The 25,600-nt window shown below is 45.9% G+C and overlaps 1 protein-coding gene across 9 annotated transcripts; it reads left to right on the top strand.

Moving 5' to 3' along the window:
• Window positions 1–1,219: 1,219 nt before the first annotated feature.
• GABRE (gamma-aminobutyric acid type A receptor subunit epsilon) lies at window positions 1,220–22,652 on the top strand. Of its 9 annotated transcripts, none has more exons than XM_033201687.1 (11): window positions 1,220–1,367; window positions 5,502–5,719; window positions 6,168–6,235; window positions 13,174–13,208; window positions 13,305–13,394; window positions 14,443–14,525; window positions 15,822–15,959; window positions 16,648–16,833; window positions 19,915–20,067; window positions 20,211–20,410; window positions 20,693–22,652. In XM_033201687.1, exons 1-11 carry the CDS (start codon window positions 1,312–1,314, stop codon window positions 21,206–21,208), a joined length of 1,743 nt encoding a protein of 580 aa, XP_033057578.1. In that variant the 5' UTR covers window positions 1,220–1,311; the 3' UTR covers window positions 21,209–22,652. The 9 variants fall into 9 exon arrangements, with proteins under 9 accessions (XP_033057578.1, XP_033057580.1, XP_033057577.1 ...); XM_033201689.1 differs by having other exon boundaries at window positions 13,174–13,394; window positions 20,693–20,849; window positions 21,076–22,652; XM_033201691.1 differs by lacking the exon at window positions 14,443–14,525 and adding an exon at window positions 4,586–4,763 and having other exon boundaries at window positions 1,259–1,367.
• Window positions 22,653–25,600: the final 2,948 nt, after the last annotated feature.

The following is a 25,600-nucleotide window of genomic DNA, read 5'->3' as shown; positions in this document are numbered from 1 at the left end:
AAACAAGCTCATAAAAAAATGCCCAAGAAAATCATCAATGAGTGAGCAGTGTTGTGAAGAGCACAAAGCAGAGTGATATGCTTGGGAGGTGGAGTGGTGAAGAGGGTGTTTTAGATAAGTGTGGTAGAGCTAAGCCTCTTCAAGGATGCACACAGCCCTTTCTAGAGCAACAGGTGAGGATGCTGCTAGTGTCTGGCATCAGCTTGGTACACAAATCTTTGTCATTCCTTCTCTTTCTGAAGCAAATCAGAAGGATCTAGGTAAAGAAGACGAAGTCCAAGTATGCTTGAGACTCTTGACATGTCTCCCCTGAAGAGGGGCACTGCCCCTTCCCTCTCTGTGCCTTCTCATGTCTTCTTCTGCTATCACCTGGTGCCAAGTCTCCGGAAAGATTCAGCCATCCAGTCTTAAGGAGGTTTCCAAAGCCTCCTCTATTCCAGGTGGTCCCTCTCACACTCAGTGTCTGGGGCCAAAGCGGGAGCCACATTGTGGCAGTGTCCCCTTGGGGTTCAGAGAAAATTCTCCAGTGAATGTCTCTGCCTGGTCCTCTGTTGGCGGGTCCTCCGTGCCCCCAAATACCTGGGAATTTGCCCTGTGGAGTACCTCACATCAGAGCTTGCTGGGGAGACCCCTGTCTCTCTTCTTCCGTATGCCAAGGAAGGTGCTGGTTCCTTCATACGACAAGACTTGTATTTCGAAAGACTGAATATTGTGGGCTGAGAGCTGGGAAAACCAGAGAGGCAGCTAGGTTGAAGCCAGGAGACTTGGGGAAGCAACGGGGTGCAACAGGTGGCGGGGAGGAAGCCACGGCTGGAGAGCACAGTTTGACCCTGCGGCGCGCCAACGGGCAGGAGGGGGGTCGCCTCTGGAGCGTAAGCACATCCAGCCCGGCATCTTGTCCCTGAAGCAGCTCCCTGCCGGCCACAGCGTGGGGCCGCGAGTTTCCTCCGCCCAGGCCGTGCGCAGCTGGCTGGCCGCCTCCACCCTCCCCCTCCCCCGCCCCTGGCTGTCTGGCAGTGCTGCAGTGGCGGGGGGGGACTGGGGGCCTCAGCAACAGGGCTCCCGCCTCCTACCAGCGCCCGCGCGAGCCTCCCCCGCTCCCCACGGCAGCAGCCGTCACGTCGTCGGAGATTTCCATCGGGGCTGGGGGCGGGCCTGGGGCGGGGAGCGCGGGGCGGGGAGCGCGGGACGGGGCGGGGCGAGTGGGAGGAGTGAAAGTTGGAGCCCAGCAAAACCGTCCACACCGCGCTCAGTGCGTCCAGACCGTGAACCGCGACCTCCGCACAGGTGGTCGCGCCGGTCTCCGCGGAAATGTTGTCCAAAGTTCTTCCAGTCCTCCTAGGCATCTTATTGATCCTTCAGTCGAGGTGAGTCTCCATCCCGGGACCCGGGAGCCCTTCGCGCCCAGCTGCCTCTCCCTGGGAGCAGGGACGGCTCCCGGGATCCCTGCGGCCCCGCGTTCCTCGAGCCCCGCGCCCGCCTTGCCCCGGCCCTAGCGCGGGCTGGCTGAGTACTGCGTGCCCTCGATGCGCGCCAGCCTCCGCCCGGTTCACTGTAGGATGGATTCCCGGGGTCCTTGAAGGGGATCTCCAAAAGGAAGACAGGACGCCAAAAGGAAGATGGGACCCCAGTTCTTGGATTCCCGCTCTCAGAAGCACTGCGATGGCCTGGTGACCAGCACTCCTTCTCGGAGTCTTGCGCAGGAACAGGGGAGCAGCCCCGGGGGTGACCGGCCAGGGCAGGCTTCAGCTACTGGGGGGTCGGGGGTGCATTTTGAGAAGGCGGTGCGCGGGCTGAGGGAGCTTAACTGTGCCAAAAATGTGTGCGTGTTGCCTCGTCTGTTCTCTGCTGCTCACATTTTTTTAAGAGTGCCTACTGAGTTCCAGGCACTGCGCCAGGCAACTCTGACTTTCCTTGCTTCCATGCCGCTGCTCCTGTTGGTGCCAGTCTCAGGCAGGAGCTTTGGTTTAGTCTAAGGGCTCCCGCACCAGCTATACCCCCTCCCCACTGCTGACAGCCTCCCCCTTCCTTAACTCATCCCTAGACACCCTGCTGGGCCTTGGGTAGACTGGAGCCAGAGGCCAGGAATATTATTCTCCTCTGAAGTCTGTGGTTTGGGTCCTAGATTTCAATCCCCTTCTCCCTTTTCAGGTTTCCCTTGAACAACCATCTTCCCTCACACCTTCTCCTCGCCCTGAGACTTGGCTAGGAAGGTTGTCCCCTAGATTTCTCGCTTTTTGGGGTGGAAGATGACTGCTTCGTTTCTTTTTTGTTGTTGTTTTTTTTTGAGATGGTTCCTGCTGGGTGTGAAGTGTCACAAGTTTGCGAGCTTCCTGATCTGTGGAGCTTTCTTGAAGTTTCCATGGCACTGGGCTTGTGTCTTGTTTATCTGTTGTGGGGAGCGAGGGTGACTTCTTTCCCTACCCCAGATTGCGTTAGCTCTTCAGAGAGGGGGATGTGTGGCTCCCTGCTGGCTCACTGGTGCCCTGGAGTGGGGCTAGCCTCAGCAAGGGCTTGGTAAATGTTTTTCTATGCGAGGTGCTAGCAATTTCCAGTCATCCACATCCCTCCAAATGGAATTTGGACTAGTTGAGAAAGCTGACATGGTGACTGGCTAGGGCAAAAGATGGCTCTGGGATGGGGGAAATAAGAAGTGGGGGGGTCAGAGAGGAAAACAGCAGGGAAACGAGGCTGGGGAAATGGAAACTACTCTTCAAGCATAGCAACCTGTGGTGCTAGGAAAGAGCTGGGGAGGTGACAATGGGGTGTACTGGGCCACAGTGAACCACAAGACCTCTGTCTGGTCCAGGCTTAGCCTCGAATTATTTGTGTGACTTGGAGTACAGTCCTTCCTCTATCTGGGCCTCAGTTGGTCCATCTGTATAATGAAAAAGAGATCTGATTTAGAAAAAAATCCAACATCTTTTCTTATGCCCCCCACCCCCACCCCACTTCTCACGCCACCAGCATCGACTGTTTGGGAGGGGGTAGTGCAGAGATTCAACTTCATGCTGGACCATTGTGTCTGGAGACATGTGAATGCCTGAAAAACTCCCCTGGAAAATCCCACTATTCCAGTGTATGAGTGTTTTTCAAGTTTTTATTCTTTCTAGCCTCAAAAGTGAGCTTAATGGCTGCCTGGGGAAAGGTATGCATCATCAGCAGCTCTTTAACCCCAAGGACCTCAGGACGAGGTTTTATTTTGTTTGTTTGTTTGTTTTTAACTGGCAAAAGCCAATTTTAGGATTAAAGCCACCTTATGACCCTCTGCTATCATTTTCATTGCAGACCTAGTCTAGGGGCAGGAGGGCTTTGGTGGTCTGGGTGCTTTCGGGTTTATCTGTTTCCCTCTGCACTTTTAAACATGGGGCAGCTGGGAGGATCTTGTCCATGGATTTCAGACATCTGGGAGGGGCTGCTTCAGGCTTTTAGGTGGTCCTGTCTGGCAGTGCTCAGTCTACCACTGGCTGCCGGTTCTGATTGTGCCACGTTTCCAGCCACATCACTTATTTTGCAGGGTCTCAGGTCTCCATTTTCCCTCCTCTCTTCCCATAGTCACTGGGCCTTATCTTTTGAGATGGCTGGGAATTTGGCCTCAGGGAAAGAGGACATCTTCTAAATATGGCATTTGAAAGTAGAAACTGTATTTTCCAAGTCCAGTTCTTCCCTAGCCCACAATGGAAAGTAGCCACTTCAGACATGAGAAATGGTGTGGATTTGGCACATCTGTATGCCACTTAAGCAATTCTAACAGCTTGAAATACTGCAGAAAAATGCATTTTGCTGCCCAAGTTGGCAGTCCCTTGGTCTGCAATACAGGGGTCATGCCAATGTCTCTTGCCCTGTTTACCCCTTATTTTAGGAAACAAATTGCCTTATGGCTTAAAAAAAAATCATTTTGGAAGTGTGACATTATAAAAGCATAGACATCATGAGTGAACAGCTCAGTGGATTTTCACAAAGTAAACAGGCCCATGTAACCAACACCTAGATCAGGAAATACAGCATTGCAACCCCCTTACCCCACCCCGCCCGCACACACACATGCATCTCCAAAATGCTTGTCCCTGTACACTTTCCTCCCCAAAGGAAACCGCTCTCCTGCCTTCCAATATCACAGATTAATATGGGATGATGGCTTTTTAAAAGACTTTTAATTATATATATTTTAAAGACATATAAAAGTAGAGGGAACAGTACAGGGAATCTCCATGTAGCCATCCCCACCCCCACTGTTTGTGAATTCATGGCCACTCTTATTTTCTTTTACCCCACCCACTCTCCAATTCCGACTTAGATTGTCTTGAAGCATATCTCAGACATCATATCATTTTATATGTAATTGTTTTAGTATGTATTTCTAGTCATTAAAGATTTCACAAGCATAAGAAAATACCATAATTACACCAAAAATTTAAGAATAATTTATTCATGCCTCAACTATCCACTCAGTGTTCAAATCTCTCCTATTATGTCATAAATGATTTCTGTTTGTTTTTTAAGAGTTTGCTTTTAAATAAAATGAGATCCAGATATTAGCAGGTGGGGCATTTTGATTTTTTACAACACGTTTTTATGGAATTAGAACATATATACAGAAAAGTGCTCAAATCATAAGTGTACAGCTGATGAGTTGTCAGAATATGACCACAGCGGTGTAAAGAAAGCCAAATCAAGAACCCGAACGTGAGCAGGACCTAAGAAGCCCCCTTTGTCACTGCCTCCCAGCAAAGGCAGCACTATCCGGACTTCTAACACCATCGGTGAGTTTCATACTTTGGCAGATGGCCTTTAACATTTTTGTTTAATTCAATTATTCTTACTAATCTTCTTTTTTTTCTTGGCTGTGGTGCATGGCTGTGGAGCTCAGGGTGGACTCCTGTTGGGCAGTCAGTTCCTGGATGGCTGTCTGTGGGTGGAGGACTCCTGCCTTTCCTGTTTAGACACCCACAAAGGCTGCTCTTTAGCCTCCTTCTCTTCATCTCCTTCCCCTGCCCCCAGTGCAACGAGTATTACACAACCAACAAAACAGCAAAATATTCCCACAATTTTCTGGTCCTCTCTGGGAGAGGCCACTTTGGCTTTTGCAAGAATTCCTCTCAGCCCTGGCCCTCTGCCTGCTCCTCACTCCCAGTCGGTGCTGGTCAGGCTGACTAGAGGCCAAGGCTAGTCACAGTGCGCCAGTGCTCAGACATAAATGCCCTCTTCATTTCACGTGGAACATTCTTTTAAAATCTAGGTCTTGCTTTTGTTGATTTTTTTTTTAAATAAAAGAGTTATCATAAAAGAGGGACAGCATAGAAAGTCCCCAAAGAGCAGCAAGATTTAAAAGAAATTCACAAGCCTAATCTGTCACTGTCTTATAATTTGCTGTTACCAGTCACAATTTAACTAAGTTCTGTGTTGAAAACTTGTTTCGGTTTGCTTCTGTCCCAAGAAGCACTAGCTGGGACCCCTACAGACTGCAGGGCAGAGCTTCATTTTTTGTTTGAATGTTCTAGGGTCGAGGGACCTCAGACTGAATCAAAGAATGAAGCCTCTGCCCGTGATGTCGTCTATGGACCCCCGCCCCAGCCTCTGGAAAATAAGCTCCTCTCTGAGGAAACAAAGTCAACTAAGACCGAGACTGGGCGCAGAGCTGGCAAACTGCCAGAAGCCTCTCGCATCCTGAACACTATCCTGAGTAATTATGACCACAAACTGCGCCCTGGCATTGGAGGTAAGTGGCAGAAAAAAGTTCTTTCCCTCCTTAGAGGGTCCAGGGGTTGAGGGTATAGGCATGGAGAATAGACCTGAGCAGTAACAGAGGGTGCCATGCACATGGACAAGAACATCTGTTGTTGACCTGTCAGGTAAGAGATATTAACTCTATTCTCAGCAGTGTCATTGACCTTGATCAAGACTTTTCCCTCTCTTGCCCTCAGTTTTTCCAATGGTAAAATGAGAGGACTAAACTCGATTTTTGATCTTCAAGATGTATGTCCAATTCTTAACAGTCCATGAGCTTGGTTTTGCCATGAAAGAACAAATAAAGAAATCGGATTAGATGCTGAAACTGTGTGGTCCAACACTTACTTGACTCCCCTTTCATCCCCTCTGACTACTGCCTCCCCTGTCCCATGCCCCTCTTTGACACTTACCCTTTGCTGCTTCTGCTTATCTTACAGAGAAGCCCACTGTGGTCACTGTTGAGATCTCCGTCAACAGCCTTGGTCCTCTCTCTATCCTGGACATGGTGAGTACTAAGCTTTTCTTACAGTATTTCCTAGAAGCCCAGGGGCTGACCTATAGGGCCTTCCACAGACTTCTGCTTTCTGCTCTGTATTTCTGTAACAACTCCAATAATTTATTTCTGGAGAGAGGAAGGGATTTTTTTAACCACTGGCTTGAGAATGAGACTGGAAAAGGTAAGTCCCTTGCTACTTGAAGAGGATCTTCAGAATCATGACCATATCTTCCAGTTTTTTCATTCAAAATAAAAATAATAAAGCAATTTTAACACCACAATGGAATGCCTCTTTTCTTCTGATAATTATTTGTATGGACATAAGTCTAAAGTTACTAGCTCTTGCTCTAAGACTGTTTCTATATTTTTATTCTACTTCCTTCTTTCCTTTTCCACTCATATAATCATAGTGTCAGCACTGCCCCCATTTAGCTTTCATCATCTCCCACCTAGAAAACACCTACTCCACCTACTAAGTTGGCCTCCCAAGTGATGCTCCTCCTGCAGTCCCAGCACTGCTTATTACATGCAGTTCAAGGCCCTCCATGGTTGTATTCCTCTTCACCCTTTTAGAGACCATGTGCTTTGGTCACACTAGAATATTGGCGTTCCCAGACCACCTTGTACCTCTGAGCTTTCATTCAGTGATTTTCTATTGGTATGCCATTGTTCCACTTTCTTACTTGTCAGCTGCCTTCTTTTTCAGTATCTAACTCAGACTGCATCTCATTCACAGCATCTCCCCTGACCTCCACACCTATTAATTGCTCCTTTCTTTCTCACACCACATTCCTGTCTTTGGCAGTTACATCTTTCCAGCTTCTATCACAGTTGTTTACCTGATCTTCCCTACATCATTTCATTGTAATTATCTGTGGTATGTTGGCCTTGCTGTCTCCTCCATGAGCTCCTTGATGTCAAGGGCTCAGTATATGTTAGCTAAGCAAATGAGTGATGAAAGATGCTCTGCAAGAATCACTTGCATCTGCAGAGCCTGACACTGAGGAAGGCTGTGGTAAGCAACTCCATCACAGCCACAGATCGCTTGGCCCAGGGCAAACAAAGTTTTAGCATACTCACAGGTACCCAAAAAGTGCCATGTGACTGGGTGAGCTTAGAGCCTTGGCTCTGAGATGGGCCTTGCAAATAGACCCTCAAAGCTAAGTTAACCTTCATGAAAATCAAGGTGTTTACATAGGCTAAGTGGAAGAGCAAGGTTCCCCACCCCCCAACCATGAGACTTTGGCTGCCTGATTCTTCAGGCACACTACTTATGCCTTACTATGTGACAAATTATCCCCAAAACATAGTGTCTTAAAACAACAATCATTATCTCACTGTCTGTGTGGGTCAGGAATCCAGGCATGGCTTAGCTGGGTTCTCTGTTTCAGGGTCTCTCACAAACCTGTAATCAAGGTTTCAGCTAGGGCTGGAGTCTCATCTGAAGGCTCAACTGAGGGAGGATCCATTTCCAAGACCACTCACAGGATTGGCAGGATTCTGTTCTTCTCTGGCTGTGGTCTGGAGGTCTCCCTCCATCCTTGCCATGGGCACCTATCCACAGGGTAGCTCACAATATGGTAGCTGGCTTCCTTCAGAGTGAGGAAGAGTATGAGGGAAGGTGCTCAAGATGGAAATCACAGACTTTTTATAATCTAATTTTAGAAGTGACATCCCATTGCTTCTGTGGTGTTCTTATCAGACACAAATCATGAGGCCCATCCCAGAGTCAAGTGGAGGGGATTACAGAAGGGCACAAACACCAGAAAGTGAAGAACATTGGAGGACATCTAAGAGTCTGCCTGCTACACATGATCATGATGTTCTTCTTTTGAGTAACTCCTAGAATTGAGTTGCTGAGAACTAACAAGGAAGAACAGAAGCATAGAGCAGATAGATGTTTTTGAGTTTCTGTTTACATTTAAAATTGGTGGGTTTTTTTTTTTTTTTGACTCTTCCCTGGATAATCAGATTTACTTTTTGCTGCTACCAGTGTGTTTACCACTATGAGAATTGTAGTCTCCTTTTTGTGTTGCAGTTTACCTTTTTAAAAATGGGTATGAATTTAGCAATTAGTTTTGCTAGCATTGTTTATAAACTAAGAAACACTAAGTTCTGTGCAAGAACCAGAGGTTGAGGGCTTGTGGTCCCACCATTGTTGTCATTGTTGACCCTTTCAGGTCATTGGTGTAGGAGTGGGAAAGTGGCTCAGGATGCTATTCTAGCTGGGCAGACAGCCTCCTGCAGCAGTCTCTGCTTCTCCTCTTTAGCATGCCAAAAGCCAAATATAGTGCTCAGTCCACAGTAACCTCATGGCTCCCAGAAATTTGCATAGCTGTTTATTTGTTCCTTTCTTCTAGTTCTCTGTTCCTTTGGCTTGACTTTAAGGCACTGCCAACCTTATTTGGAAGTAATCAGTCTAATTTCCAACAAGCTGGTTTGCTCCTTCTTCTCTAACATGTCAATCTCCACCCAATTGGTGGTGGCTAAATTTCCTTAGGTGGAGTGGAGAGAACACACACATTGACAAATGGAGAAGAGGGCGCTAAGTTGCCTTGGTTTGCTTTCTGGGTGAGATAGAGCATCCTGTAAAATTGAAGAGTAGTGGAGAATTTGTGACTAAAATCTCCTTGCTGTTTGGGAAACCAATTTCTATCTACAAGAGCCCTTGTAGCAGAGCAGTAGCCCCACTCACAGTAACTGAATGCCCTGTCTCTTCTTGCTCTGCACTGCTTGCTGCCAGCAGTGGCCTCACCTGACAATGCTTGAAGGACATAGTCTAATAACCCAGCAGTCACCAAACCTAGCATGGAACACAGGACTCGTTCAGAAAAGAGCCAACAACTTTATTTTCTTTGGCCAGTAAGGTGGCACTTTAGCCTGAGCCAAGTGTCTTGAAAATTCCAAACCCTCACATGTGGTGTTAAATTGTCCTGAAATGTCTTGCATTCTACATGGTTCCAAATAGTTCTTTAAAGCTGTGGGAGGTCCCTGTTCTGTGGTGTACTTGGTAAGGAGGGGACGCATGTCTCTGCCACACAGTCACAGAACAGGCCAGTACCCAGTACATGCTTGTCTCCTTGGATCCTCATGACAACCTGCATGGAAGCCAAAGCTGCCATTAGGACATGGATCCCTGTTTTACATTTGAGGAAACTGAGCCTTCTCAGAAATGTGAGTCCCAGCATTGGGTACATAGTTGGTGTAGCTGCTTGAGGGGAGTTTCAACACCTTTCAGTCAGATGTTGTGTAGAAAGCAGGCCTTGTCATCCAGGAAGGAAACCTGAGCGCACGGTTTTGTAACACCTAGTCTGAGATTAAAAGGCAATGAACAATCTGGGAATCACTGAGCATTGTAGCATCAATAGTTACTAACGCTTTTTCTTGCTGTGGTAATTATCGCAGTTGATTCTAGTTCCAAAACACTGAACTTCTAGAGTTTTGGCTGACCTAAAAGAGATGTACATCGTAAGCTCGTTTGTCAAACTGGGGAAAAAGTGACGTGTTCGTTATCAATTGATATGTAATGAACTTACAATTGTCAAATAGAAATAAATGCTCATTTGAAACACTTCATAACATAGAGCATAAGCACAGTGTGAGTGCAGAGGGAAAGGCTTCCCACTGGCTACCAAGCAGTTCACAAGGCCTGGGAATGAAGGAGGCTCTGCTGGCCAAGTTTAAACTGCCAGCCACTTGGGACTGTAGAAACACTTGGAAGGCTATTTGTGGAGGCAGGTGGGGCAGGGTGGGGTCAGAGGCTCTCATACAAATGGGAGCCAGGTTCTGCCAGTTCTTTTCTGTCTGCTTCTCTGGACTACTCCAGGGAACATTCTCAGTCTTCCCTTCCATGGTTGGCTCCCAGCAGTTTGGTGGCTGCTTTTACAATCTTTGGTCCTGGGCAGCAAAGGCAATCAGGGATTTTCTTGATTTCTTCCCCGAAGGTCGTGCCCGCCTCCATGGTTGTGGGTATGCATTGTTTGATGCAGAAGAACTCAGCGGAAAGACCTAGGGATTCTGCAGAGAAAATTGGACCTTGGTACCTAAAGAGATTGTTGGTGCAAGTGAAAGCAATCCCAGGGCCAGGCTGCCATTGACTATTTGTGTGACTTTGGATAGCCCTCTTTCTCATAGAGCCTTAGTTTCCTTATCTCTAAAATAACTCAGAGTTCTGCCTTGGTCTACTTGTGGTACTTGCTGTTCGAGCTACTTGGAGTTCTATTGCAGTAGGGTTTTTTCCTCCCTTCAACACCAGTGGTGCAAATTTCTACCTTCTTCCTATTAAAAATCATTGTTGATGTTTAACAGACATTTTAGGGGACAATATCTGGAGACCAAATAATCATGGATATATCTATGCACACGCACACACCACACATTCAAAGGTTACAGGCACTTATCTGAAAGTAAAAAAAAAAAAAAAATAAGTGAAAGAAAAAAAAAGATTCTCTTTGTTTAAAGAACATGAGACTAAATAGATGCTTCTCTTGTGACTTAAAGCACTTCTTTCTTCTTTTTTTTCCCCCAAGATGGAGTCTCACTCCATCACCCAGGCTGGAGTAGAGTGGCGTGATCTCCGCTCACGTCAACCTCCGCCTCCCAGGTTCGAGCAATTCTCCTGCCTCAGCCTCCCAAGTAGCTGCGACTACAGGCACCCGTTTCCACACCCTGCTAATTTTTGTATTTTTAGTAGAGACAGGGTTTCACCATGTTGGCCAGGCTGGTCTTGAACTCCTGACCTCATGATCTGTCCTCCCAGAAGTGGCCTCCCAAAGTGCTGGGATTACAGGCTTGAGCCATGGCGCCTGGCCTGCAAAACACTTCATTTTTATTGTAATTCTGGAGAATGAAGGATTGGGGTTAATTAACATTTGTGCTCCCCAAATAAAATCTGAAAGGGGAAACTTCACTGTATGCTGTCAACGGTGTGTGTGCTTGTAAAGTTTTAAAACAATTTTGAGCTGGGATGTTTGATTTACTGTGGAAATGTGGGGACTGAGAGGGTGTTGACCTGGCTGGAGTAGCATCACAGCCTACACAGGAGCAATAAGATGAAGAGCCCAGCCCATGGAATTAAGCCACCATTGCCTGTCTGTTTCTAGATGAAATCTATCCTCTGAGACTGTGACCTAGTTGGGAATTATATTTTATTTTGGAACACCTGGAAATAGAAAACTCCTACAGCCAAACTCATGCCGCTTTCCTCTGTACAAACCTAAGTGGATTCCAAAGGGTCCATCTACTTGATAAGCCCATCACAGAATGGCATGGAGCCTTTGCCCACTGGTAAAGGGACAGTTTCAATGTAACCTCTGGAAACAGGGCAGTTTTTTTTTGAGGTGGGGGGCATTTACAAATTATGTATAGTCTCCCATCTAACAAAGAGGATAACAGGGAAAGATGCAAGTTTTAGCCAAGGTCACAAGAACATTTATTTAAGACTTTGATTATAAATGGAAACAATTCTACAGAAAAAAAAAGTGAGACTAATTGTCACTAGAGTCTAACAGTTCTCCTTGCCTCCACATTACCTTGAAATCATTTATTTGTAGAAAACATTCAGTTTTCTGTAGTGTCAGTCAGTGTCTTCTGGGTATTTTCTAATCTTTTTTATTTTGACATAATTCCATGTTTATATTTCCAAGTGTGGGCATAGTGTACAGACATGTCATTTTTAGTGATCCAGTCCTATGTTGTCTTATTGTTTACCTAAGTGAAATGTTCTCTTACTCTCACTTATAAGGAAACATAAAAACAACTGGATAGTTGTAGTGACACATAAACCTTAAACATGTGCTAATGAAAATCCTCAGAATCTATAACATCAGAGCTAACAGTATCTTTAAAGATTACCAAATCTCACCTATCCCATTGTTATGTTCACATTGATCATGTATACCTAGTGACCATAGGCTTCCTTAATTCAACTGCATTAATCCAGTAGTCTTGACTATGGTGTGACCAGCAAGGTGCTCTAGATTTCAGTTTTATCCAGTAGTGTCTTTCAGTTTGCTCCATGTCAGTAAGATTTGCATGGACCATAGTCACATTTGCCATTCTGTTGGGCAACACTTTCCCAAAGTGTGGAATCATTTTAAAATGTGTGGTTGACCTTGTAGGATAAACACAGCACAAAGTGAGTAGTAGTGCTATGAACCAAGTACTAACAAGTACTACCACACTTTGGTGAAAAGAGTTTCTTATTAGTAGACTGTCAATTGACTGTGCAATCCTTGCAGATCTATTGGTAAAACCAGTGGTTGGGTTGTTGAAGCCGAAAACTTTTAGTCATGAATGTCTACCCCACAGAAAAGACTCAGGAGGGCAAGACTGCAACCTTCAGGTGCCTTTCCTTGATTCAATGTTGGCTCTGATTTAAGATCACAATCAATTTAAGCCACTGTCAAGAAAAAATAAGAAATGCTCCATTAAAGATATGTGTTAATTGTAAGATGCACCATGACTTCAGAAATGTGGGAAAAAGACAGATTCAATGACATACCATTTCTGGAGATCTCTCCTCTGGAATTGAAACTAGACCTGCTCTATGTGTTACCTGAGAACAGAATGGGGATTGTAAGAGAAAGTAGTAGGAAGCTTTGTTTAGGGCAAACTTTTCTACTGTCCTGAGTTGTGTGAGTATTGTGTTAACTGCTGCATGATGTGAGGACCTAGCTCCCCTTGCTCACAGTAATCAAACAGGGTATGACTGACTTCTCATTTGGGATCATTAGGCTTGGTAACCTCTGAATTCTCTTCTAGTTCTGACATTGGAAGAGTCTTTGAGCAGAGAAAAGGGACCTCATCCCACTCCTGCTTCCTGGTCAGTACATTCCACCACATCGCCTTCAGGATTCTAGGTTAGGAAGTGGCAAACAATATGTTTGCATGTGAATGTCCTTTTTCTGTTCATCCCCAAGTATGTGCTTTTCTGTCCTTCCCACCAGGAATACACCATTGACATCATCTTCTCCCAGACCTGGTACGACAAACGCCTCTGTTACAACGACACCTTTGAGTCTCTTGTTTTGAACGGCAATGTGGTGAGCCAGCTGTGGATCCCGGACACCTTTTTTAGGAATTCTAAGAGGACCCACGAGCATGAGATCACCATGCCCAACCAGATGGTCCGCATCTACAAGGATGGCAAGGTGTTGTACACAATTAGGTATGTGAAGCCTCTGGAGTCTCACCTCCTGGAATTCCCTCTCCCCTTCTGATAATTTTAGCTAAAGATCTATGGGCAGAGATCTCATCCTGAATGATACCTCTAAGGCCTGCCCAGCTTTCCTAGACCATGAGCCCAGCCCCTTATGTAACAGATATAGAGGCCTCAAAATAGAAAGATATTGCTTAAAACCACACACCAAGTTTGTGGCAGAGCTGGAACCGGTACCCAGTTACTTGGCTCTGAGTCCCCCAACTAGGATGTGCCAGTATGACTGCATTACCTAGACAATTCCATCCTAAGTGGGTACTGAATATAAAGATACGTCCACAGTGGTGAAATTGTTCAGGCAGAGCAGCAGCACGGTAGTAGCAAAGGTACCTAAGACCAGGTTGGATACTTGAATGCCCAGCAGGGGAAGATTGCATGTGGGGGCAGGAAGGTAGGGGAGAGTAGGGAGGATGTTAGCAGGTCTTGGAAACTAGGCTGGGCGAGAAAACAAAAACCGATCGAAGTTGGTCCATACGTTTCTCTAATGATGGAGCCCAGAGTAGCCAGATAGTTCTAAGCTGTTTGTTTGTTTGCTTGTTTGTTTTGTTTTGTTTTCTCTCTTGTTATCTCTCCTTTGAGCTTTTTGTCTTAAATTCTACTGAGGGCCAAGCACGGTGGCTCACACCTGTGATCCCAGCACTTTGTGAGCCTGAGGCAGGCAGATCACTTGAGGTCAGGAGTTCGAGACCAGCCTGGCAATCATGGGAAAACCCTGTCTCTACTAAAAATGCAAAAATTAGCGGGGTGTGCTGGTGCTAATTCCAGCTACTCAGGAGGCTGGGGCATGAGAATCGCTTGAGCCTGGTAGGCAAGAGGCTGCAGTGAGCTGAGATCATGCCACTGCACTCTAGCCTGGGTGACAGAGTGAAACTCCGTCTCAAACAAACAAACAAAAAAATTGACTCCGGCCATTCATTGGTGGTAGTCCTTAGACCAAAGTTGGGTGGATACGGAAGTGCTTAGGGCCAGCCTAATGAGGCTCCTTTCTCCCTTCCAGGATGACCATTGATGCTGGATGCTCACTCCACATGCTCAGATTTCCAATGGATTCTCACTCTTGCCCTCTATCTTTCTCTAGCTGTGAGTACCTTCTTAGGTTTCTGGGGCCCCAGAAACATGCTGGGCTCCTTCTTTCTCTCATCCTTGCCATTCACATTTTTCTGCCTCTGCTTTTCTCCTAAAATGCTGCCAAGTTGTGCAGGGCTTCCATCGTCCACCCTCATTTCCTTTCCTGCCACCAATACTGTGTTGTGTCCCTTCCACGTGCCTCTGAAGTGTATCTCAAGTATGGCTGCTCCTCTCCATCTCCACTAGCACTACCTTGGTTTAGGCCTTTGTTATCTTCCACTTGAACTTTTGCCACATCTTCACTTTGAAACTGCAATGTCCAAAACGAAATTCATTGTCTCCTCCAGACCTCTACCACCAAAACAAGTGTGTTGCTTCTGGGTTCCCATCTGTCTCATTGAAGAGGACCATCACTCACCCAGTTGTCCAAATCAAGAACTTTGATGTTCCCTCTCCCTCACCTCCTGCATCTAATCAATCAGCACATCCTGTTGGTGTTTCCTCCCAGTCTCTATCGATGCTGTCTATTTCTCTGCACCCTGTCACAGCTTCATCTGCATTAATTTAATTCTGTCTGGATTGCTACACCAACCTCCTTGTCAACATGCTGTCCTCACAGAAGGATTAGAGTGACCTAGCTGAAGGGTCACCTAGATTGAGTCACTTCTTAGTCTCAAATCTGCTGTTAACTCTCATGGATCAATTTGAAATTCCTTAGAATGAACCTCAAGGCCATTCATGAACTGGACCCTGCCGCCCAATCGTGTGCACCTCATCCACTGTGAGCTAGCCATCCTGAACTTTTGGCCTTTCCACAATACACCAGGTGGTTCGCCTTTCTATGCTGCCCCTTAACCCCTTTAAACTCATTCTTATTGAGAATATTTACTTGAGTTTCAAGATTTAATGGGAATATCACCTGCCTTGTGAAGTCTTTTCTGCGTATGTCCCCAAGTGATCTTTATCTACTTTGTTTCCCCACTGTTCCGTGGACATAGGTTTTTCAGAGGTCCTCCAAAAATCACAATAGTATACTCACTGTCTTATAAAATTAAATGTGATTGCTTAAGGGTAGGGTTCATGCCTTGCTCATCTCTGTATTTCCAGCCCAGGGCCTGATACTGAGGAATGCTCAGTAAACACACTCATTGAATGGACTTCAACAATGAGATAGGAGAGGCAAGGTCCCACAGCTGGCAAGGCCAGAAACAGGACTCCAAGGCATTGTGCAGACTGACTCCATGCTATTGGAGACCTCAGGTGGGCTTCCGAGTCTCATACGACCCTCTTTCTCACATTGCTTTCCAGTTTCCTATCCTGAGAATGAGATGATCTACAAGTGGGAAAATTTCAAGCTTGAAATCAATGAGAAGAATTCCTGGAAGCTCTTCCAATTTGATTTTACAGGAGTGAGCAACAAAACTGAAATAATCACAACCCCAGTTGGTAAGTGTGCCAGGGCTTGGCAGAAGTCCAGGAAGGTGGTAGGGATGATTGGAGATGGCCATCCATACGAATGCTTCGCAGTCATCCCATGGAAATACTGTAAGATATGGCTCCTGCCTTATAATTGCTAAGCACTTACAACTGTTTGCAGAGGAAACTGAGACTTGTAACTATGTCTCAGTCTCATCTGCAAAGAAGTAAGTGCTTTGCCAAGCTCCTTGAGAGGTTAGGTAAGTAGATAAAGTTCTGCTGCTGTCAGAATGTGCAACTGGCTTTTTCATGCAGACCCTTCAGTTTCAAGGTTACAACACTGACCTCCTTCGGTGACTTTGGGGAATGGAGCTCTTATGAGTTCTCCACACCCAGAACCAATCCAATCTGGTTGAATGGGAAGCAAAGTCCATTGTAGTGGGAGGTGGAGGCTAGAGTTCTAATGTCACCTAGTTTAAGGCTGGGAAAGTCTGGAGGAAGTTACAGCAGCTACAGTGGCTGCTGCATTGACATTTGTCTTAAAGGAACAAGTCTAAAAAGCACAGATTCTTGTCAAAGGCTTCATGGTGGATTCAACATAGACATAGTGACCACTGGTTTTCTGACCTTTTCTCTAACAAAGACTAAAGGGGAAGGTCCTGGGTATCTTACACTTCAGTTCCCAATTAGATGTGAGCATCTTCACTTATGTTCCTAGGTGATCTGAATGAGGAGCCAAGGGACCTCCCCAGGGTAGCTCCCAGAGCAGCCCTGGAAACAGTCTTCACACATCCTGACCAAGTTCAGGGCAGTGAAGGCACTGCCCTCATCGTTTCCAGAATGTGGATGGAGCCAGTCACCCAACCAGCCATTTGTCATGAGAGGCATCTTGTTCTGCTACCATGTGACTAGGCAGAAAATCTGCTTTTGTTTCATTTGTTGAATCAGTCTCTGGTTGAGGGAAAGCTCATGCTCATGTGGCTAGAACTTTGCTTGCACAGTATTAGACAGGGCAAAGCGCTGGGCTACCTTACAAATACTTGCCTTTTTTCTTGGGGACTCTGGGGAAGCAGTTTTACTACCTTGCTCTTCTGCCAGCTAACCATGGGCCCCCTCTTGGCTTTCTGCACTTCAGCTTTTCCCAGATTGGTGGGTACCCATCATCAAAAGTGACAGAGAAGATAAGGCCCAGGGGCTTTCAAGTCACTAGTGGTTCCGTTTAGTAGATGATTGTGCATTGTTTCAAAATGGTGCCCTAGTGACTACAAAGCCCCAGAGGCAGCATCATCACCAAAGCGATGACAGTAGGTAAGCACCAGACCTCCTTGGGAGTGAGGAGGATTCTTGAGGAGAAAAGAAGTCTTCTTTCTCCTCTGCTGGAGACTAGTTGATCTTGAGACATGGTTCTTTCAATGTCAGAGTTATCTTTGGGACTGGTCTCAAATTCTTCCAGTTGGACCCTGGGGCAGGTCTCTCCACCTGGAGCATACTTATGTGCTCAACTCCTAAGGGTTCAGAATGCAGTGGTAGCCTGCTACTCTGGCCATCTTGGACCTTGATCCAGAGAATCTCTGCTTCAGGAGGTTCTAAGAGAGTCCAGCCCTGCCACCAGGGAGTGGCTTGTCCTTCACTGATGGCTGTGGAGCCTCTGATGGAATATTATTGCTGGTCAGGAATCCACTGTATTACAAGGAGGTTTCCTTCTCTCTAGACAGTTCTGTTCATTAGAAAACTCATCTGAAATTTGAGTCTCTGGAAGTTCCACACATTAGGCTTAGTTCTTTTTCCTTGGAACTATCCAGCTTATGTTAGTTCAGCCACTGTTTCACAGGGCTGAGATGAAAGGATCAGCATTATCATTCCCGGCATGGATCATAGTCTGTTGTAGTCTACATAGCCCTCGTTTATTTTTCTTCCCTTATTCTTCAAAGCTTTGGGTCCATTCATTCTTCTAGTCCCAGTCCTCTGGACATGGTCTTTCTAATTGTGTCCCTCTGACACTGCAGTGACCAACCATTATCTGATCAGAGGATAAGAGTTCAAGCAGAAAACCATCTTTAGCATATATTTTTTTGCTTTGGTTCCCCAGCCCCAGATGTATTGTTTTCCCTACCCGTGCTTCTCTCACTCCTGAAGAAGAAGAAAATGTGTGTTAGCATCTTTCTCTTGTCCTTTAAGACAAATTGGCATCTCTTGACGAGCCACGAAGGTTCTTTTTTGGCCAGAATAAATAAAATTAAAATAGAATCATCCAACAGAATAATGAATCTTCTTGCAACAAGAATATATTATATAAACCCAGCAATATTGCAGGGCTTGGGTATAACTAATTAGAAGTGTCTTAAATTGCAGTCAAGATCCCACAGCAAGAGGACTTTTGATAAATACATTCTGGCCAGTAGGCAGGTGCGAGGGTGGTCCGTGCAGCAGCCCTGGAGGAGTTCTATCCCAAAAGTGTGCTCAACACACAGGTTTCCCACTGACAACAGGTTGCTCCCTTGCCTTTTTCCAGAAGAATCTGAGAAGCCTTGCTCCTTGAGTTTCAGTGCTGCCAAGGTGAGTAGGAAAGGCTACTCTTCTCATTCAGCTCCAGCCCACCCAGACCTGCTGGGCAGTTGATCCACTTTCCAAAATAGGAGGACACACGGACAGGTTAGTGCTCTGGTCTGCTTCACAAAGCTGTTGCCTGACAGGAGCAAGAGTTACTGAGTATCTGCTGGGTTCCAGGCTGTTCTGAGCTTGGATGGGCAGGGGCTAAGCCACAGGGCCTGCATGAGCCCTGCCTTGAAGGGACTTAAAAGCCCACCTAATTATAGCCTAGGAATTCTATAGTATTGCAACTCCAATGTGATGCTGAAAGTGGAAAATGATGTCCTGGGCTCCGAGAAAAGCCCACACAAGCCCAGGAGTCATGATAGCATGCAGAGTGCTTGGGGAGGGTGTATCAGAGCATAAAGCAGCATGAATGGTATAAAAGAAGATGCCAACTAGAGATATAGGTTGTCATCAGGTCCTGGAGGAACCATGACCGTCTAACTGAGAGTCATGACCAAGGACACAATGTCCAGTGACTGTGAGGACCTCAGTCTGCCCTGTGGATGTGTACACCACAGAATGGATTTCTGGAGAGCTGACTGAAATGTTCATTTTAAGCTTATTCTTCTCTTTTCCTGAAACACTCAATTTGGTTAGGGGTCATAGACTAAGACAAGAGAGTCCAAGGATAGAATATTGGTGTAAAATTGCAGGCTATCTCAGGAAATCTGTGAGCAGATGGGATTGGCTTTGGGTAAGGTGTGTGTGTAAAATGTCAGTTGGAGCTGGGTCATAGTGGGCCTTTTACATCAGATTCCAGAGTGTGGATTGAGTCTATATAGCTCATGTGAAACAGGGAGCCATCAAAAGCTTGGGGAGCAGGCTATTGCCGGTTTTGACCATCTGTGGAGCAGTGCTCACTCACTAAGGCATTTTGCCATCGTATGAATGTGTAGAAAGGAGGCCGAAAGCATTCTGTGCTTCTCCGCCACAGCACAGACTTCCCTAGTCTCATTTGCTGAGAGTAGACATTCTAAGGGCCAGCAGCGCAGGTGTGATGTGCCTCAGTGGATATGAAGCCCTCAGTCAGCCATCTGGATATCACCTTCTAGATATGGTGGGCATGATATCTAGAAGGCTAACTGATTTTTTGCTTTCACCTGACTCTCTTGCCAACCTACAGAGACAGACAGTGGGTGCGGGACAGTGAACTGAGAAAGAAGCTATTAAAATTCTGGCCTTGGCTTAGCTCTCAACTGGTCATTGGTCTTGCAGTAAGTCTTTTTTCTGGGCTTCTTCTGGTCCTATTTGTATGTATTGCATTATAACATCATGCCTCTATCCTAGGGAATACTATGAACTGGACAGTGAGACCCTTACTGTGCATGTCCTGTTAAGGGGGACCCTCATGTCAGCACTGTAATGCAGTGATGTTTTTTGTGTCTTTCAGGTGACTTCATGGTCATGACGATTTTCTTCAATGTGAGCAGGCGGTTTGGCTATGTTGCCTTTCAAAACTATGTCCCTTCTTCCGTGACCACGATGCTCTCTTGGGTTTCCTTTTGGATCAAGACAGAGTCTGCTCCAGCCCGGACCTCTCTAGGTAAGAGGAGAAAGAAGTATACGCATAGGCACATAGCTGGGAATTGGCTGGGCCAGGGCAGAGTTGCCTTGTCATGGAGTCCTTCAACCTATGTCGTATATATGTCAGGAACTGAGCCCACCTCCACTCTTGTGCTCTTGCAGGGATCACCTCTGTCCTAACCATGACCACGTTGGGCACCTTTTCTCGTAAGAATTTCCCACGTGTCTCCTATATCACAGCCTTGGATTTCTATATCGCCATCTGCTTCGTCTTCTGCTTCTGTGCTCTGTTGGAGTTTGCTGTGCTCAACTTCCTGATCTACAACCAGACAAAAGCCCATGCTTCTCCGAAACTCCGCCATGTATGAGCTGGGTATGGGAGTGGTGGCAAGGCTTTGGAGTGTGGAGACATGCTAGCAGGGGTACTGGGGTTATGGCACATGGATGGTCAGCTTGCTGAGTAATGGAATGTTACCCAGGGTGGTGGGGGAGTTGAATCAACTTCCTGATGTAATGGTGAGAAGTTGGAGGAGAAAAGCCAGATATGGTGTGCCAAAGACAGTTTCCAGAAAATCCGGAGGCAGCACTTATGCTTGGGTTCTCTTCCCTTGACTTTTCCCCACTTCTTTCCTTGTCCATTTTAGCCTCGTATCAATAGCCGTGCCCATGCCCGTACCCGTGCACGTTCCCGAGCCTGTGCCCGCCAACATCAGGAAGCTTTTGTGTGCCAGATTGTCACCACTGAGGGAAGTGATGGAGAGGACCGCCCGTCTTGCTCAGCCCAGCAGCCCCCTAGCCCAGGTAGCCCTGAGGGTCCCCAGAGTCTCTGCTCCAAGCTGGCCTGCTATGAGTGGTACAAGGGTTTTAAGAAGTACTTCTGCATGGTCCCCGATTGTGAGGGCAGTACCTGGCAGCAGGGCCGCCTCTGCATCCATGTCTACCGCCTGGATAACTACTCACAAGTTGTTTTCCCAGTGACCTTCTTCTTCTTCAATGTGCTCTACTGGCTTGTTGCCTTAACTTGTAGGTACCAGCTGGTACCCTGTGGGGCAACCTACCCAGTTCCCCAGGAGGTCCAGGCTCCTTGCCGAGGCAGTTGGAGGAAAGCAGCAGCAGCAGCAGGAGCAACTAGAGTTTTTCCTGCCCCATTCTCCAAATAAAAGCCTGCAGAGGGTTTGTCTTTGCTGCCCCTCTCCCTGACCTGGCCCATTCACTGAGTCTTCTTAGCAGCCCATTTCAAATTATTAAAAATGGGCCACCTTCCTCTTCTTCAAGGAGCATCCATGATGCTCATTGCTAAAAATCGTAGCCATCTAGTGATCAGCTCCCTAAAACCATGCCTAAGTACAAGCAGATTAGCTATCTTCCAACAATGCTGACAACCAGACAATTACTGCATTTTTCCAGAAGCCCACTATTGCCTTTGTAGTGCTTTTGGCCCAGTTCTGGCCTCAGTCTCAAAGTGTACTGACTAGTTGCTTGCCTATACCTGACACCTCATTAAGATGCTAGGCAGCAGTATAACAGGAGGAAGGGATCCCTCTCCTTTGGTCAGATTAGTATGTTCTCAGTTCTCTCTCCCTGCTACCCCTTTCTCTGCAGATAGATAGACACTGGCATTATCCCTTTAGGAAGAGTGGGGGCAGCAAGAGAGCCTATTTGGGACAGCATTCCTCTCTCTCTGCTGCTGTGACATCTCCCTCTCCTCACTGGCTCCATCTTTCATCTGCACCACCAATTCAATGCCCTTCATCCAATGGGTATCTATTTTTGTGTGTGATGATACTAACTACTCCCTGCTTTATATGCCACCTTCTTCCTTCTCTTTCACCCCTGTGACTTTTTCTGTAACCTCCCCAGTGACTTTGCCTAGCCCTGACCCAGACACTAGGCCTTGGTGAGGCTTCCTGGGGCCAAGAAACTAAGGAAACTTGGCTTTGCAGCAGGCATTACTCGCCATTGATTGGTGCCTACCTAGGGCACACCATAGGAGTTCTATCACTTGCTTGACCCCTGGACCCATAAACCAGTCCACTGTTATACCTGGGGCACTCTAATGATCACAATCAATCAATCAAATTTCCTTAAATTTGTATGGCACTGGAGCTTTGGCAAAGCACTTTTGACAAATTGTGTCAATTTGGAGCTTCATGATAGCCCTGTGACATCTTTAGGGCAGGATTCTTATCCCCATTGTGCAGATGGAAACCCTGAGGCACAGATTTCTATGAGACTGTGGATCTCACTGGAAGCTATCCAAGAGCCCACTGTTGCCTACTAGACCACATGACAGGGCTAAGCAACTCAGTTCACCATGGTTCTATTCTGCCACCTCTGCTGGCACACCAGTGGCAGGGCCCAGAATGGTGACCTCTCTTTAGCTCAATTTCTGGGCCTGAGGTGCTCAGACTGCCCCCAGGATCAAATCTCTCCTGGCTCTAGTAACCCAGTGGAATGAATCTGGACATGCCCCAATGCTTCTATATGCTAAGTGAAATCTGTGTCTGTAATTTATTAGGGGGTGGATAGGGTGGGGTCTCCATCTACTTTTTATCACCATCATCTGAAATGGGGAAATCTGTAAATAAATATATCAGCAAAGCATTCAAGGTGTGGCTGGTTTCTCTGGCGTTCAAGTTTGTTCTCAGCCCATGTTTTAAACCTGAAATCCATGACCCGAATCTTTGCTCCCCTCTCCCATCCATAATTTCCAGACCTGCCAGGCATGGACCATGTACCCTTCTCTCATTAGTAGGAACGGGAATGAAGGGAGAAGTGCGCCTGGGTATGTGGCACCCTTTTCAGATTCCTTTAATTGCTCCTATGCCCCTGCAGGCTCCGTGTCCCTTTTGCATTGGCTATCATTCTAGCCCCCCTTATCAGAACTAGACGGTTCCTAGGGACCACCAGACTCAAACAATTCCCCTCCTCTACCATGTAAAGATGAGGATTCTGAGGCACAGAAAACAGGAGAGATTTGTCTCCTGTCAGGCAAGGACTTAATAGTAGAGTGGGACTGGACCTTAGAAATGCTAATACCTTGGCTTGGCTTGGAGCAAGCCTGGACACCTTGGGTGATTCACCTTTCAAAATTAGAGACTCTAAAGGTATGTTAGGAAGTGTGGCCCTGGCAACCTGTGATACTTCCATCTCTAAAGGAACTCAGAAACAGTAATGAGAACCAAAGAGGAGACAAAAAGGCTATATCTGAACAGCCATTTTTACCATACAGTCTTTAGAATGATGCTCAAACACTTTGCATGCAAGAAACTCACAGAAAATACAAGGGATAATTTTAGAACTAGGAAAATAGTTCCTCACTAAAGATATAGGGAGGAAAAAAGGCAGTGTGGCTCCTGGGCAATGTAGACATGCAAATTTGTAAGCAGTCATATTTAAATGGATTTTGAAACATAGAAATAGTGCAAACCAGATTTTTTATCGCACTATAATAAACCTACAAATACATAAAATCCCTACATTGGTAAATTTTTAGAAGCTCACATAAATAGTTATTTTAAAAGGAAAAACTTAAAATCATAATTAAGTGAATAATATCTAAAAAATAAAATTAATGAATGACATGCAGCCAATACTGCACTTAGAGAAAGATTCATGATTTAAACATTTCAATTACTAAACACAATGGAAGAAAACTGAGTTAGGCATTGGTAACTAGAAATTGGAAAAAGGATAAAAACACATTATACATTAGAAAAATTTGGAGCACTAAATGAATTTTAAAAATAAATAGAACAGGGAACCAATTAAGCATTTGAAACACAAGAAATAAAGCTAGGTCCCTATGTCTCTCCTCATCCAAATTACAGATGAATCAAACATTTAAAAACTTTTTAAAAGGAAACCATAAAGGCACTATAAGACAATATGGGTGAATATGTTTATATTCCTGGAATGGGAAAAGCGTTTCCAAGCATGACATAAAATATCAGAAAGAAGAAAGGAAAAGATTGAAAACAGTGTTCATATTAACAAATAATAAAAAAAGGAAAAAAGGTAGAGTAAAACACACTTTCACCACACTTTCACATTTTCATAGGTCAGGTTTTCTGGGAAGCAGTCTTTGAGACCAAGATTAGAATGCAGGAAGTTGGTTGGGGAGAGAGCTCTTTGGATCCCTGCCTTTGGGAAGAGTGCAGGGAGCAAGGTCAGGTGGAGAAGAAATTGGGCTATGATGCACTGGCTGTGAAGAACCTCAGATTAACAATTAGAAGTTCTCAAGCTGGGATGGTCCTTCTGAATGGTCACAAATCAAGGCAAGGGGGATGGGCCCTTATACTCTCTCACTGAATGTGAGCATGAGCATGGGTATGCCTGAGAGGGTCTCAGTTAAAGGCTATCAGCCTACAACAATTTCAGCAGTTGGAGAAGTGAGAGCTGTGCCCAAGGGGCAGTGGTGGGGGAAGGACTTGGTGGAATACTACAGCATCCACGATAATTCATCCTTACCTTGCTGAGGCTCGTTTACATCATACGAATACACACCAGAGTATCTTCCCATGGTATGTTGAGCTGCTTTTCCTTAGAGGATTTACAAGACCAATGAAACACACTACACATCTGTTATGGGAGCTGGTTTTGGGGCCATAACTGCTACTCATCACCTTTCTCCTGTACCACTCATTTCAGAATTTCTCTCACCTTAGCTAGTATCTGCTTATCTAGGTAGCTTACCTCATGGACTGACTGAAACCTTCACCTCCGGAGGGTCTGAGCCTCTGGACACCATGTCATTCTCAGGCCATGACTGATGGACTTGTTTACCACTTCTAAGGGATATCTAAGTGGGTCTCCTGGATGCCAAACTTATTCTTGCCTGCCCCAACTGTATAGAAATGGCATGATCTCCTCATGGTAATTAGAATCAATTACCCCTGTCAGGATGGCGACTTGTTTTCTTTTGGCTGGTGCCAAACATGACCAAGCAGTGGCCATGGATAAAATTTGATGGAACTCTTGTGCTCCCTGGTAAAGGCATTGACAATCTGGACGCCAAGAAGCCAAGAGCTCTAAACCTGTAGGACCCAGAATTATGAAAACTGGAGCCACAGATTCCCCTAAGTGGGTCACCAGGAGTGGACAAGTAAAACAACTTCTACTTCTACTCCTCTGTTCCCAGACCTGTACATTCTATCCCATAGGGTGCAAAATGCTTGCTGGTGGGTGGAAACTCATACTCTAGAGTATCATCCCTAAGCTTGCACTTCAGCTCTGTCTTTAACACACAATTTCATCACCCTATCTGGCTAGCAGTTTCAGGGTAGTATGGCATGTAATCGAGTTCCAGATCATGTACCCAATGTTGCACTCCTTTTCTGGAAAGGGAACCTCTAGGTCCAATCCAATGTTATATCAAATCTTGTCTCTGTGGATTGAACACTATATTCTTGACTAACAACTGGCTGAGGACCTCCAGGAAAATAATCATATCTAGAATTTGTGTCAATTGCAGTCAAACTGAATTATTGCTCCATCCAGTTTTGAAGAGACTCCATATTTGCCCCCAAGTTGCTTATTGGTTCCTTCAAGAA

Source organism: Trachypithecus francoisi, unplaced genomic scaffold (assembly GCF_009764315.1).
Source record: "Trachypithecus francoisi isolate TF-2019V2 unplaced genomic scaffold, Tfra_2.0 Lachesis_group6, whole genome shotgun sequence".
NCBI lineage: Eukaryota > Metazoa > Chordata > Mammalia > Primates > Cercopithecidae > Trachypithecus > Trachypithecus francoisi.
The sequence above is the reverse complement of the archived record's forward strand: the minus strand, read 5'-3'. Positions and strand labels throughout refer to the sequence as shown.